The 14,289-nt window shown below is 43.8% G+C and overlaps 1 protein-coding gene across 4 annotated transcripts; it reads right to left on the reverse strand.

The window, feature by feature from the left end:
• Positions 1 to 8,476: 8,476 nt before the first annotated feature.
• RBM3 (RNA binding motif protein 3) lies at positions 8,477 to 12,052 on the reverse strand. 4 transcript variants are annotated; one of them, XM_011386238.2, is made up of 7 exons: positions 11,915 to 12,052; positions 11,218 to 11,337; positions 10,863 to 10,969; positions 10,115 to 10,220; positions 9,914 to 10,007; positions 9,419 to 9,504; positions 8,477 to 9,063 (listed from the first exon to the last, which is right to left on the reverse strand). In XM_011386238.2, exons 2-6 carry the CDS (start codon positions 11,318 to 11,320, stop codon positions 9,444 to 9,446), a joined length of 471 nt encoding a protein of 156 aa, XP_011384540.1. In that variant the 5' UTR covers positions 11,321 to 11,337; positions 11,915 to 12,052; the 3' UTR covers positions 8,477 to 9,063; positions 9,419 to 9,443. The 4 variants fall into 4 exon arrangements, with proteins under 4 accessions (XP_011384540.1, XP_023382301.1, XP_023382300.1 ...); XM_023526533.1 differs by lacking the exon at positions 11,915 to 12,052 and adding an exon at positions 11,449 to 11,470 and having other exon boundaries at positions 9,423 to 9,501; XM_023526532.1 differs by lacking the exon at positions 11,915 to 12,052 and adding an exon at positions 11,449 to 11,470 and having other exon boundaries at positions 9,419 to 9,501.
• Positions 12,053 to 14,289: the final 2,237 nt, after the last annotated feature.

Here is a 14,289-nt window from a genome sequence, read left to right on the forward strand (position 1 = left end):
GATATACAATTTACAAAGTTGAAATACAAGGTTTAGTAGCTTCCTACTAAACCAATTAACTAACACAATTCTCAAAACTTATTTTTCACACTATTTTTATGACAAATACTATAATCTGAACAATGTTCTAAAGCTACCTGAAAGGAGACACATCTAAAAACATGTCGCTCTTTTTTTGTGTACTAGCAAAACCACACTGTATTGAACTTGGCACCTCCCTTGTCTATGTAACTAAGTGACTAGTCTATGTGACTCAGTCTCCTCATCTAAAAACACCACCTCATAGGGTTATTGTGAGGACTAAATTAGCTAATACTTGTAAAACTTAGACTAGCATCTGGGACAGAGAAAATACCCACTAAATGTTGATTGTTAGTTGTTTTAAAAACTTCTCCCAGTAACAGATCCATCTGCCAGAGGTTAGATCTGGTGCAGAAATAATGTGAATTAGAATGACCATAACCACCTCTTGCATTTATGTGCTCTGCAGTTTTTCAATTTTTATTCTTAAGTATTTACACACTCTCATTGGATTAAAAATGGGTTTTGCACAACAAGCTGATGATAGAAGTCACTTTTAGTTTGTTGAGAGCTTGGAGAGAAAGAGACAGAGTTTATCAGCATAAATGGCAGGTCAGTAGGTAGAGAAAGGAGTCTCAGGTTTGGGGGTATCAAGTCATGAGTATCAGCTCCTGGAGGCTGTGAGTGACCTTGGTTACAATCATGACATCTAGAAAGAAGCTCAAGCCCATAGGGGACAGTAAGTCCCATTCACTCTTAACAGGATCAGGGCTACTTTATTGTCAGAATGACAGTTGAGGGTCTTAGCCAAATGAACAAACTAAACTAGATTGGGATAGAAAAGACAGGTAAACCAGAGTTCTTTGAAGATAACACCGCATCATAGTAGCAATTCAAATGGTGGCAGAAACAGTCAGGAGCACTTCTGTTATGGACTTCTCTTTCCTTCATGAGCCTCCTGCCTATTTGGCCTTCAATGTTTAAAACTGCAAAGGCGAGCACAGACCACACTGGCTGGGGCCGCTTTTCATTACTAACTCAGGCTGAAATGAAACCTGAAGCTGATCCCCATCCTCAGGAACAAACTGAGCATGATTTGAGGGAAAGCCTGGGTAGCTTGAGGTGACAAGGGTATGCTGAGAATCAAGGCAACATGGAGCTGAGGTGTAACTGGAGTGCAGACGCTGAATTCTTATTCACTTATCTCATCTCCGAAGTTTCTTCCTAAATGGGACAAATTAGAACATAAGGTCATAACTTAAATTTTACCATTTCCTGATGGGAAAATATTTACCTCTGAAGCCAAAGTTCTCAAAATCCCCAAAATCTTAATGGTGATAATTCTCCATTGCCTGAGTCAGAATCAAGATTCCTACAGTAGGGAAAAACCTCATTGACCACTTGAACACCCCCAGCAAGCCGAAACAGCGAGCCAGCCTTCCAATACATATTGATCTAGTCCCTACTGGGTGCCAGGCACTAAGGTGACAGCAGTAACTCAGACAAATGGTCCACACTCTCATGGAGCTGCCATTCTAGCTGGAAAGATAAATGATAAAGAGGATCATTTAGAAATCAGTACTATCATTAAAATAGTTCGGTTAGTATTGCTCAGCTGTGGGAGAAGAGGGGAGGGATGAAAAATAAATTTAAGCTAGAACCTGAATAAAAAGGAACCAGAGATACAGAGCTCTGGATGCTGAATGTGTAGATAAGGCCAGTGAGGATGATCAGTGGCTAGTTCTGAGGAGAAATCACTTCACAGGGCTAGAACTTGGCTAGAACTGGGGCCACTCTGCCCTTAAGATTTCTATTCTTTTTTTTATTTTTTTTTAAAGCCTACAGCACCTGGTATTCATAGGTGGTATCCCATCCAAGTAGGTGGTCTCCCATCCAACCCTGCTTAGCTTCCAAGATCAGACACGATCAGGCACGTTCAGGGTGGCATGGCTGTAGACAGATCTCAATTCTTTTTACCCAGTAATGGATTTGGGGCCCAACTGTAGGCTTGGGAAAGACTGGACCCTGGGTTTGGTACCTCAGTCTCAGGCAATATAGCTAAACGGGCATAGCCCTTGGTTCTTCCCATTTTTTTTTCCTGCTAATACACTGAACTATATCTCATTGCTTTTTAAATGTTAAGCCAAACTTGCTTTCCTGGGATAAGCCCCATTTGGTTTTGGTGACAACCTGCATTTACTGAGCTCTTACTACATCCATCTTATGTAATTGTCACAACTGCCCTAATGAAGTAGGTGCGACATTGAGCTCCACTTTCAAGGTGAGAAAAGTGAACCCTAAAGGAGTTTACTGTCCATAGCCACAGAACTAGCATTTGGACCCAGGCAGGAAGTAGAACTGGACTAAGTTTCTTATCCTGGACACTGGAAGCCACTTGGTAATCAGCCAGCAGTGTTGACGATAGCACCCCATCCCTCTCTCTCCTCTCTCTGTGCATTCCTCTGCATCAAGTCCCAAATAAATTTCCGCTCCTGTCTCTCTTCCAACCTCCTGCATTGGTAGATACACCCTGAAATCCACAACGGCCCCCAGTTGCTGTGAAGAGAAGCTGCCCTCTTAGGCCTCCTCTCCAACTTCATCCCTTGTTGCTCTTCCTTGATCAGAATCTGTTCCAGCCACACTTTCTTGCACATCCTTTGAAAACTGCACAAACCATTCCTGGGATCTGGAACGCTCTCTCCTGTGCACTCATGCAGTGAACATGCCAACTCATCCTATAGTAATATTACTAATACCAAGCACATTATGCCAGGTACTATTCTAACCACTTTAAAGAAAGAAAACCTTCTTTAATCCTCACAACAACCTTATGAAGGTGGTACATTATCCCATGTCACAGATGGGGAAATGGAGTCAAAGAGATTAAGTGACCTGCCCAAGGTCACACAATAAGTGATGGAGTTGGACTTGCACCCAGGCCACCTGGTGCCAGAATTCTTGCCCTTAACCACTGGACTTTTTAACACCAACTGCCAAATTACTCTGTGAGCTTCTCCAGTATGGATTCATACCAAGTACTTTCTCTCCTCCACCTTCCTCTTTTGATCTGTCAGCAAATCCTGTCAGTCCCACCTTCAGAATTTATCCAGAATCTGACCTCTCTTCTCCACATCCACTGCCACCACTGCCGGGACTACTGCAGTGGCCTCCTCACTACTTCTGTCCTTGCCCCCTCCTCTGTCCTCACAGCAGCCAGAGAGGGTCCTGTTACAAATCAAGTCAACCCAAAGGCCTCCTCTGCTCAGACCCCTGCTGTGGCTACAGCTTTTTCAGGAAAAAGGCCAAAGTCTTCCCCATGGCCAGTGAGTCCTGACAGGACCAGGCCCCTGTCACCTCTCCAACTTCACCTTCTGCCACCTGTCCCCCAGCTCTCTCTGCTCCCGCTGCACTGACTTTGCTGTTCCTTACACATACCAAGCAAGCTCCCACCTCAGGGCCTTTGTACTTGCTTGCTTTTCCTTCTGCCTGTAATTTCCCTTTCCCAGAGGCAAGGCTGACAGATTTGGCCAGTAATGAACCCTTATTCCAGTCAAAGTTATTTGCTACTTACATAGACAGCAAAAGCAGGAATAGCCACAGATGCCAGCTCATGTCCCTTGTGTAACACTGAAACAAAAGGGGCCAGATGGCTACAGCATGAGTGGTAGGACACCCTGCTGCAGAGGAGCTAATTCCATGCTAAGCAGTTGTATAGCCCTAAGTTGGGGGAGGAGGACAGAAAGCCTCATACCTCACAAGATCTCAGGTGATAAGATACTGTCTCATGATAACCACCTTGGTAGATAGAAAGGTTTATGAGAACTAGCCTCAAAGCAGTTCCTCACAAGCCTTTCATGCTTTGTGTTCTGAAGATCACAAGGAGTTCTGCCAATAGTTAGATCAGCTTGCCTACGTGGCTTACGTGGAGACACGCAAGGCATCCAGAGTGCCATGGCGAAATCATCCCCCTACACCAGATATCCTCCTCCTTGCTTGCTTTCCCTCTATCTGCAGGTGTTTGTTGTAAGGTCAACTCCTGAGTTGCCTTCCCTAATTACCCTGTGTAAAATACATTCCATCACTCTCCACCCCCTTTGTTTTCCTTAATGCTTGCCACTTCTTAACGTTACATTGCACACCAATTTACTACTTTAGTGTACGTAGACCCCACCAATACATGATTCCTGAAATTTGAAATATCCTTTGCTGTGTCCCTATTATCTGGCACACATAGCAAATGCTAACAGTTACTAACCATATCTACCTACCAGACACTGTTCTAGGTGTTTCCTATGTCTTGGCTCATTTAATGGGTATTATTGCCGTGTTACAGGTGGAGACAGATTTTTAGAGACCCTGGGTTTTGGAGGAGGGAAGGCAGGAGGACCTCTGGTGCTGGGCAAAGGGATGGATCTTCTGTCTGGAGAAGCCAGAGGGGTCCTGAGGGGAGAGGAAGCAGGAAGGAGTTCTGGGGCCATTATTTGGAAAATATTACGGAATGTCAGATGTCAAGAAATAGAAGCTAGCATTTATAGAGCAGGGTGTCTTGAGGCCCTTGGAGAAGAAATTCTTGCAGCTAGGGAGAGGGCTTTGGGGGAAGGGCAGGCCTGTAGAAAACAAATGACAGCTACCCACCTCCCACGCCAATGTGGAGATCCAACAAACCACTTCTGTAACAGTTTTAACTTTTTATTATGGAAAATTTCAAACGTACAATTGTATTGATAGAATATTCATGTAGCTATCACTCAGATTCAACAATTATAAACACAGCATTTTTCAAACTGCAGGTTCCATGAGCATTTGAATGGTTTGGGGTGAGCTTTGTTAAAATACAATAAACTAGGAAACATTAGGGAACATTTCATTCATTAAACCTTTCTTCCACTTACACAGAGAAATGGGTAGACTGGACTCCAGTGAAGAGAAATATACTTCTTACTATGGATTACAGTCATAAAGTTTAAAATAGACTGCAAATTCTGTGCTTGGATAACTATTAAGAACTAGACAGAGTAGAAATGCAAATCAAAACCACAATGAGATACCGTCTCACACCTGTTAGATTGGCTATTATCAACAGGACAGATAATAACAAGTGGAGAGGATATGGAGAAAAAGGAACCCTCATACACTGCTGGTGGGACTGCAAATTGGTACAATCACTGTGGAAAACAGTATAGAGGTTTCTCAAAAAAATAAGAATTGATTTACCATATGATCCAGTAATCCCTCTACTGAGTATTTATCCAAAAAACTTGAAAACATTTATCTGAAAAGACATATGCACACTGATGTTCATAGCAGCATTATTCATGGTGGCCAGGACATGGAAGCAACTGAAGTGTTCTACAATAGATGACTGGATAAAGAAGATGTGGCACATACATATAATGAAATATTACTCAGCTATAAGAGATGAAATACTGCCATGTGAGACAACATGGACAGACCTCGAGATAATCATGCTAAGCAAAATAAGCCAGACAGAAAAAGTTGAAAACCACATGTTATCATGTGTACGAGGGACATAAATCTAAGGGCAACAAACATGACAGAGACTCATGGACAGTGGACTAGTGGTTACCAGATGGAAGGGGTAAGGGGGGAGGTAGATGGGGTGAAAGGGTTAAATATGTGGTGATGAAAAGAAATCTAACTATGGGTGGTGAACACACAATGCAATGCAATGCCACACACACACACACACACACACACACACACACACACACACACCCCCTTACTGTTGAATTGTACACTTAAAACTTAAAAAAGAACTAGACAGAGTAAAAGAAACTTTCAGAGATGAGTTTTACTTAAAGGAAGTTTAAAATTGAGTTAAAAATTTGACTTAATGACATATTAGAAACGTTTATGCAGAACAATGCCACAGATTTTCATAAACAATTTAGAAGCCTTAACTTTGTGTATTCACCATATATTGAGGCTGTGCCTCCACCCATAAGATCTAGGGAGCCTCCCCATAACCACTAACATTTCTCCAATATGTTGTATGCATATTCACGGAGTGGGAAAAATAAAGATTATGAAAAAGCTTCAGGTCAGGTCTTATCACCAAAATTGAAAAAAATCCCTCCTGATTTTTCAGATTTTGGCACACCCTGAATTATAAGGGATCATGGCCCTTATGTTAGCCTGGGGAAGGGTAGGAGGTGGAAGAGGAATGCAGCTGGGCAGGGATATGGCATGTTTTGTCTTGATAAGCAGAGGAGTGGTAGAAACAGTGGCTACTGATCCTTATCCAATATGCTTTTTTACATACCTGAAGTTTTCACAGCAACTTATTTTAAAAAGCTATTTGAAAACTTTCTACATCCCTAAATCCAGAATGGGGGGGTGGGCAAGGGTGTGGGGGTAGCAACAGGGATCTACCCTGTTTTATACACATTACCTATCACCCTTAAACTCACCATCAGGTCCCATTTTATACATTTTGAACTGTAGGCAAAGAAATTTAGAAAGCAGGATCTGAACAGTGATTTTAGCCCACATGGGGTGGGAGATGTCTATGGGATGTTTCTATCAAAGCTTGCGGTATAAGCAAGATCCAGGGCTTGAAAATACAAGTATTTGCAGCAGGCCAGGGATCTGGCCTTGGGGCACAGGTTCTCAAGGCACCGAGTGTTTGGGAGTTTCTGGTTTCAGTGGGTTCTTGGGAAACATATTAGTGAGACCCTGGTCAAATTTAATCAGAGGACGAATAGGTACTTCAGTCTTAAAATTTTATCCATCAGTGATTTTAGAGCCAGAGAAAACCAACTGTGAAATCTTCTACAGAGGTCTCTTTCCTTAGAGCAAATAGGAAAAGACTGGGTCTCCTTGGGCTGGGTAACAAGGCACCTTTTGAAACCAGGAGCAGAACAGGTTGATCTTGTTATAGGGGGTCATTTTGTTGCAGGAAATTTGTGGTTATAAGATTCTGTCTCAGGCCACACTGCGAGTGAAAGGGACATTTTACTCTCTGAGAGGTAGGGAGTAGAGATGCGCCCGTTTCCCACAAGGCAGTTATGGTGGTCCTGCCAGCTCCCACTGCCTCAATTCCCTGAAGGACTAGCACAATATGCCTCCTCAGACCAAGTACCCAACTGGCAGTAGCTACAGTGCTACTCCTGGGCCTTGCTCAGTAGAAGTAGGACCACCTGGGTGTTAGAATCTTCCATGGGGCCTGTCCCAATGAGCTAGGAGACATGGGAAGCAGACCACCTACACTGGGATTCTCACAATACTGGGACCCAGTCAGTTTGGGCTACTCAACAGACTGGGTGGCTTATAAATTTCTCAGTTCTGGAGACTGGAAGGCCAAGATCAGGTGCCAGCAAGGTCCAGCTCTAAGGGCCCTATAACCTATCACCAAGGTGGCCCTAACACTTTCTCGTATCCTCACGTGGTTTGGAAAGCAGAAGTGGGAAGATGTCTCTAATCCCACAATGGTAGCCCCACCCTTATGACCATGTGTCACCTTCCAAAGGTCTCACACTTCCTAATACAATCACATTGGGGAGGACATCAACACATTTTGAATCGGTTAACACATATCCGATATGAGAGAATAGGGCAGTTTAGAATGTCCTAGAACTTGCAACCTGGTGGTACTTGGCTCATCAGCCAGGTGGAAACCAGGGCACAAGTGATTAGAAAGAAACTCCAAATGGTGGGTGGCCAAAGTCCATGGGACTCCAATGCAGCCACTAGAATCTGGACTAAAGGCATAATTGAGGAACTGAAGACTAGCTAGTGTTGCAAAACCTTTACCCTCAACAGAAAGTGTAAAATGCCTAGGAGGCTAAGGCACACTGGTTAAATGACTCACCAAAATAGCTGTGAACCATCAGGAACCAAAGTTTGAACTCTTAGAACCCTGTTCTCAAAACAGGATTTTCTTGAGACCCTCATACTAAGGTGAGTTTAGTATATACCATTCCCATGCCACATCGCTTCAGGGGAAAAAACTGGAACCATTATTTAGGGCAGGTTTAGCTTCTACCAGATGCTCACATTCTCAGGACAATCCTATGAGGGGGGCACCAACCTGATGCTCAGAAAAACTAAGATTCAAACCCAAGCAGTCTTGATTCGTAAGCTGACTCTGGTCAAGACAATGGTACCTGGAGATCATCTTGGGAAAACCAATTCCAGCCATTAGGGGATTTCACCTGTAGCTATCCTCACCCCAAGGCTTCATGTATGGGCAATACATCATTTTATTACACTTCTTAGATGTTGCATGTCTTACAAATTGAAAGCAAGGTCCTCTACCAGCAACAAAACTGTTTGGCTTTATTGAGATTTACTGTGGTTTGTAACTGAACCCACAACATCTGAGGTAAGCCTGTATACTCAAACCAGTCTCAAACTCAACCACTTTAAACTTGAGGTCTCTGCCCTTTTTTTAATCTTCATTTTTATGAATTGAAAAAAAAAAAAAACATTATCATTATCGATTTAACAGATTTCATCTTTTTAATCGGCTCCATGAAGGACATCCTAAACGCTATGAGACACAACAGAATTTTTTTCTTCCAGTATTAAAAAAATGACATTCACAAATATTTTTAAGAAACTTCTATGACCAGGGTGGTGATTTTCAGTTAAAAAAAAATCTAAGTAACCTTCTTGATTCCTGTAATTACATTTGGAAATAACTTCCTAACCATGATATTCATTGTATGAGTTTTTAAAATGCCGCCTAGATACACATTATTTCTGAAAAATAAAAAGTCCGGCCACACAATTTTTTTTTTTTTTGCCAGAACCAATCCTGATAGCCCAAACTAAAAACTGGTAAAAGGAAAAATACCCAGAGACTCTATAAACGTCTCAGAATTTATCTTTAAACAGGAGAAAAAATTTTAAAAACACATGGAGCTTTCTAAAAGGTCTTTAGCAAGCTACCTTGGGAGCTCAATTAAAAAATAGAAGTCGATATACTAAAACAGATGTTTCAGTGCAGCTCCAAAAATCTTTATAAATACAGCCATTTGGAAGGATGATCCTGGATCAGAAGTTTTATTCCTTGTGTATCTGAGAACAAATAACAATGGAGAGAACTGTGATGTCAGGAAGGAATAAATAGGCTAACATGCTCACCTCCTGGGACTGATAAAGATACTGAGGGCTGACAACAAGGACACCCCGCTCATCTCCATGCCCAGCAAATTACAGGGAAGACAGGTTTTAAGACACCTCTCCCCTGCCCCCCTGCCCCTGGCAGACTAGCCCTAACAGGTACATGAGATCAAGGGAGGCTTAGGAATGGTGTCAGGTGGGCCAAGTGAGGTATGTGCAGGCAGGGGGGTGGGTGGGGTAGGGGAAGGTGAGAGGAACATGATAGGGCTGGTGAACAGAGATCTGTTCAGTGGCAGTATACACATCTCACCTACATTAGGTGTGCATGCCTCATCTCAGTTGTCATAATTGTCTCTGTAATTTCCTCCTGAGTAGCGGTCATAACCACCCTGGCTTCTGGGAAAAAACAGTGTGTTATAGGAACGCCATCAAATACCCCTAAATAACGTTAAAAAACATGTTTGCATATCCCATCACTTCATATATCATCAACTTTTATATGTATAAAACAGGATGTTAAAAATAGATATGTAGAAATCACAGAGTACATAATCTACACAGCACATATCTACCGTGAACACGATACACAACATACAATAAACATACCTACCATATATTGCAATTATATGATCTTACAATCTGTTAATGTATTATATGTTAACCTGAAATGCTAAGTTTCATACTTGTTTTACAGTGCCAATTTGTAAAAGCAAACACTAATCATGATGAGATTATGTATGACCCAGGCAGCCTCACTCTTGAGAAAAACAGCACCAGAGTATCCTCTAACCCCTTGGCTACCCACCTGCCACCATAGTCTCTGGACCTTCCATATCCATATCCATATCCTCCAGGTCGACTGTCATACCTGCCACTCCCATAGCCCTGGTCACCACCACCTATGGCACATAAAAAAGATTTAAGTTGTAATGGAATTGTCCAGACGTATTCCACTAAGAGGCTGCTGTCCTCCACACCCTGTGACCAAATTTACCACTGTACTTACCTCTAGAGTAGCTGCGACCACGCCCATGGGCCCCAAAGGCACCCCCTCTAGTTCCCCGGGCTGATTTGCCTGCGTGGTCCACACGGATCTGGCGACCGTCCAGAGACTAGGTGTGGGGAGACACAAAGAGGAGGATGGGTTGGTGGTCACACAGGGTAGTGATGAGGGAAGAATGGGCAGGGCAGGCGGGCAAAAGAGCCCAGAAATTCTTGCTAGGCACCAGGTTCTGGGTGCCATGTTCCAGAACAAGCTCCTTTGACCAGAATGGCCTTAATAGGAGCTACAGAATCCCACAAAATGACCTGAATCCACCATGTTCCCCTGCTACTACTTACATCTTGACTGAACTCAGGTGAGTTCTCCTCCCCACTCCTCTAAGCTGCCCAACTATTAGGGCTAGATAGACACCTCTCTTGGTCTGAGGCTTCAGAGTCCGTCCCAGAAGACTCACGAGGTCCTCTCCGGGCCAGGCCCGCAGGTCTGCAGACTCTACTACCTAAGCCCAGGGCAGGTCAACCATCCACGGGTGGCTTCTCGGCCTCATGCAGGACCAGTCGTCGCCTCCCAGGTAGCCCGGCTCTGTCTGCCGCTGCCCTCCACCCCCTAGAACAGAAGGCAGTCATGCTCCTGTGAGTGGGCACTGTGGGATTTGGTGGCCACGCTGCCCCTAGCATACAGAGGGAAAAACAGAAAGACTGGTGGAAGTGGCGGATGGGGGCAGAGCCCTTACGCAGGTAGAAGGCCTCACCTCTCCATTCATGGCTCTCATGGCATCTGAGGCATGTTCTGGATTGGTGAAGGTGATGAAACCAAAACCCCGGGATCGCTGAGTCTCCCGGTCCTTGACAACCACCACTGGTGAAACGAAAAAAAATAGATAAGAGGAAAAGAGAGGAGTGTTAGATAGAGAATGGACCCCACCCACCAATCCTCAATTGAGTTCCCAGATTCTCCAAAGCCTAAGCCTACACTTTAAACCTAGGAACAAAGTTAAAAAAAAAAAAAAAAGGAATATGTGAAAGCCTAAGATCCTGACCTGTTTAAATGCAAGAGTCCCAGACTACTTCTCACCATCCCCATCATGAGTCTGACCCACATCTCACCCTCAGAAATAGGTCCGAAGCTGCTGAAGTGATCTTCCAGAGCCTGCTCATCGGTGTTGAAGTTGAGCCCTCCAACGAAAAGCTTCCCTTCTTCAGAGGACATGGCAGTGATTTCAAGTCCTGTGTGGAGAATACGGAGAGGGGAAGAGGTTACAGCAGTGAAAAGGATTAGATGGAAGGGAAAGAGAACATAAACACGAAAAACAAAATAAGGGATAACTTAGAAGAGACCGAAAAAAACAGGCCTCAAAGATGGAAATCTGCTGGACCGGCTCAGCGAGGTAGCCATTTGGGGGCCGTCTTCGCGCATGCTCACAACACCCCCTACTACCACGCCCGTCATTTTGTGCCGCCGCGCAGGCCCAGAACACCCTTGCGTTCCCCCTGCGCCCGCAGAACAAGATGGCGGCGGTCACGTGGGAAACAGAGGGCCCGTAGGTCTCGGCCATGGCATGGTCACTCACGCTACCGACACTGGAGCTCTTCCCGGCATTCCTCGCACTCGGATATAGTGCACTAGCCTCCCACCAATGCAAAAGTTTGACCTCCAAATACAGGACCCCCCCCCATCCAGGAGAATCCCACGCCTACGTGTCGGAAACCGCTACTATCCCAACTCATGCGCCTCGCTGTAGGCCGGCACAGCGCACACCAGTGAGGCGAGGAGCGACTGCTCTTCTAGACAGGCGCCAATTACCTGGAAATTAAGACGCAAAAGGACCGAAGACACAGCTACTGCCGGGGAGCCGAACGACTGAGGAGGATGCCGCGCGGGAAGACGCTTAATAAGGCGTACGTAGTGTACACGTCACTGAACGTTCCCCGCGCGCGCTGGCGTGCGTGCGCGCTTATTGGTGGGAGGAAGGGACGGCAGAGCAAAGGGAGCGAAGCACTCAGCATGCTTCCGGGAATGAAGGCGAGGTTTGTGCGGTCGGTGCGCTCTAACGTCAGCATTCTTCCAGTGGCCCAGCCGTCTTCATCCCTTATGCGCATGAACCTTTTTGTTCTCACACCACTTTCTGTCCTAGCTCTCAGTTCTCTGATGTCATTTCCCCCTTTGGTTCCGACGTCTTTCTCACCATCTCAGTCGTGTTCCTCTAGATCCCTGGCAACATAGTTACCGTCCTTTGATAACCTCCTTCATCTTCTAGTCTTCTAACCTCATATTCCTCGAGGGCCATATGTTTTATCACCCCCGCCCCCGCCACTGTCCCTAATATCATCATCCTTCACAGTCCTTAACATCAGACCCCACATTTTTTCAGTCTGATCCTGACCTCCACGTTTTTTTTTTTTCTCTGTGCCCAACATCTAGCCGCCTGTCATGGGACCCTTTTCCCTGGTGTCATTCCTTTTCATTTCTGACGTCAACCCTCATCCTTATCTTGCAGGCTTCTGAAGCCAGTCTTTTGATTTCTCCGAAGTAGACTGCTTGAGATGCCTTCTACAAAACAGGATGCTCCAATTTTCAGAGGAAATAAATCCCAATCCACACAATGATCTTTGCTGTCATGGTTGTTGAGCCCTTGAGCCACAGAAAGGACTTTAACAATACACAGTGGACTTATCCAAAGCAAGGTGTGTTTGAGCCCACTACCCACAATTTGGTTTTGTCCAGCCTTCAGAGTGTCTGAACCATTTGCAGTGAATGGATTTGATAGACTTTATTTTTGAGCTTCTCATCCAGGAAGAATGGAGACTAAATTTCTTATCCATGGAATGGACTTATCTAGCCTTCTAAGGGTCAGCCCCCCAAACAGACTAGATTTGCCCTCAGAAACTAAATTTCTTATCCATGGAAAGGACTTATCCAGCTTTCTAAGGGTCAGCCCCCAAAACAGACTAGATTTGTTAACTTTCGGAGTAAAGTATCATATGTATCTACAAAATGAACTTGTCTGGCTTTTGCCATGTTCAGACTTCCTATGCCAAAGATGGACATAAACAGACTATATTTCCACATACATACTGGTCTTAGAGAGTCCTCAGAGAATCTGAGCCCCATGCAAAAAAGAGGTACTTGTTTGCCTCTCAAAGTGTCTGACCTCTGATCACATTCCACAGTTCATGGCACATAGGCATTGTTGTTCCACGTGAAGCCCTTCATTTTATTTATTCTCTTTTATTCCTGCACCCAACTATCATTCTCTTCCTCCCACAGTTAACCATTAGGTTTAATGTGTATCTTTTTGTGTGATTTCATATAAAATTTACATTTTTTGTCTATGCTTTTAATTAAAATAAATGGTACTCTCATTCTGTTTTTTTCCCCCCTAATCAGCACTATTAAGATTCATCTGTTGTTATGGGTACATCTAATCTGTCTGTTGCTTCTAATGGTGGCAATAAACTCCAATGTGTATGTCCACTGCATCATTTTACCCCTAGGTGCTCCCAACAAGGTATACTGGGTTACCTCTGACACACTGTTTCAATAAATAATACCTTGTAAAAACACCCTTACGGGCTAGTGTGAAAATTTCTTTAGGATGTATACTCAGAGAAGAATTGCTGGATAATAGAGAATATACGTTCTTAATTTCTGTAAGCAGTGCCAGACTGTTATCTAGAATGGGTAGGGTAACATTTGAAGTTGCCTACATGCCTCTGTCTCTGCCAACACTTAGCATTATCCAGCTTTCTAATATTTTTCAGTCTAACTGGGGCGGTCATATTTCATTAGTTTTATTTTAATTTGCATTTTAAATGATAATGATTTTGAGTACTTTTCATATGTGTGATTGGTTTTGGGTTTTCTCATGTCAGTTGCTTGTTCATATCCATATTGTTATTAGGCCAATTCCCATATTCCTCCTCTTGTTGACTTTTCAGGGGCCCCCTCACATAGTTTAATTACAAATCCCTTGGGTGTTGGAAACTGCAGATAACCCTCTTCCACTTTATTTGTGTTATTAACTCTAAGTAATATTCTTGGTTGAATAGAGATCTTTAATTTTGATATAATCAATTTTCCTACTTATGATCCGGGCACTTAAAGAAATCCTTCTCTTTCCTCAGGTCACTAAGATGTATATTTTCTTCTGTTAATAGTTTTGCTCTCATATTTAGGTC

This window comes from Pteropus vampyrus, unplaced genomic scaffold (assembly GCF_000151845.1).
Source record: "Pteropus vampyrus isolate Shadow unplaced genomic scaffold, Pvam_2.0 Scaffold984, whole genome shotgun sequence".
NCBI lineage: Eukaryota > Metazoa > Chordata > Mammalia > Chiroptera > Pteropodidae > Pteropus > Pteropus vampyrus.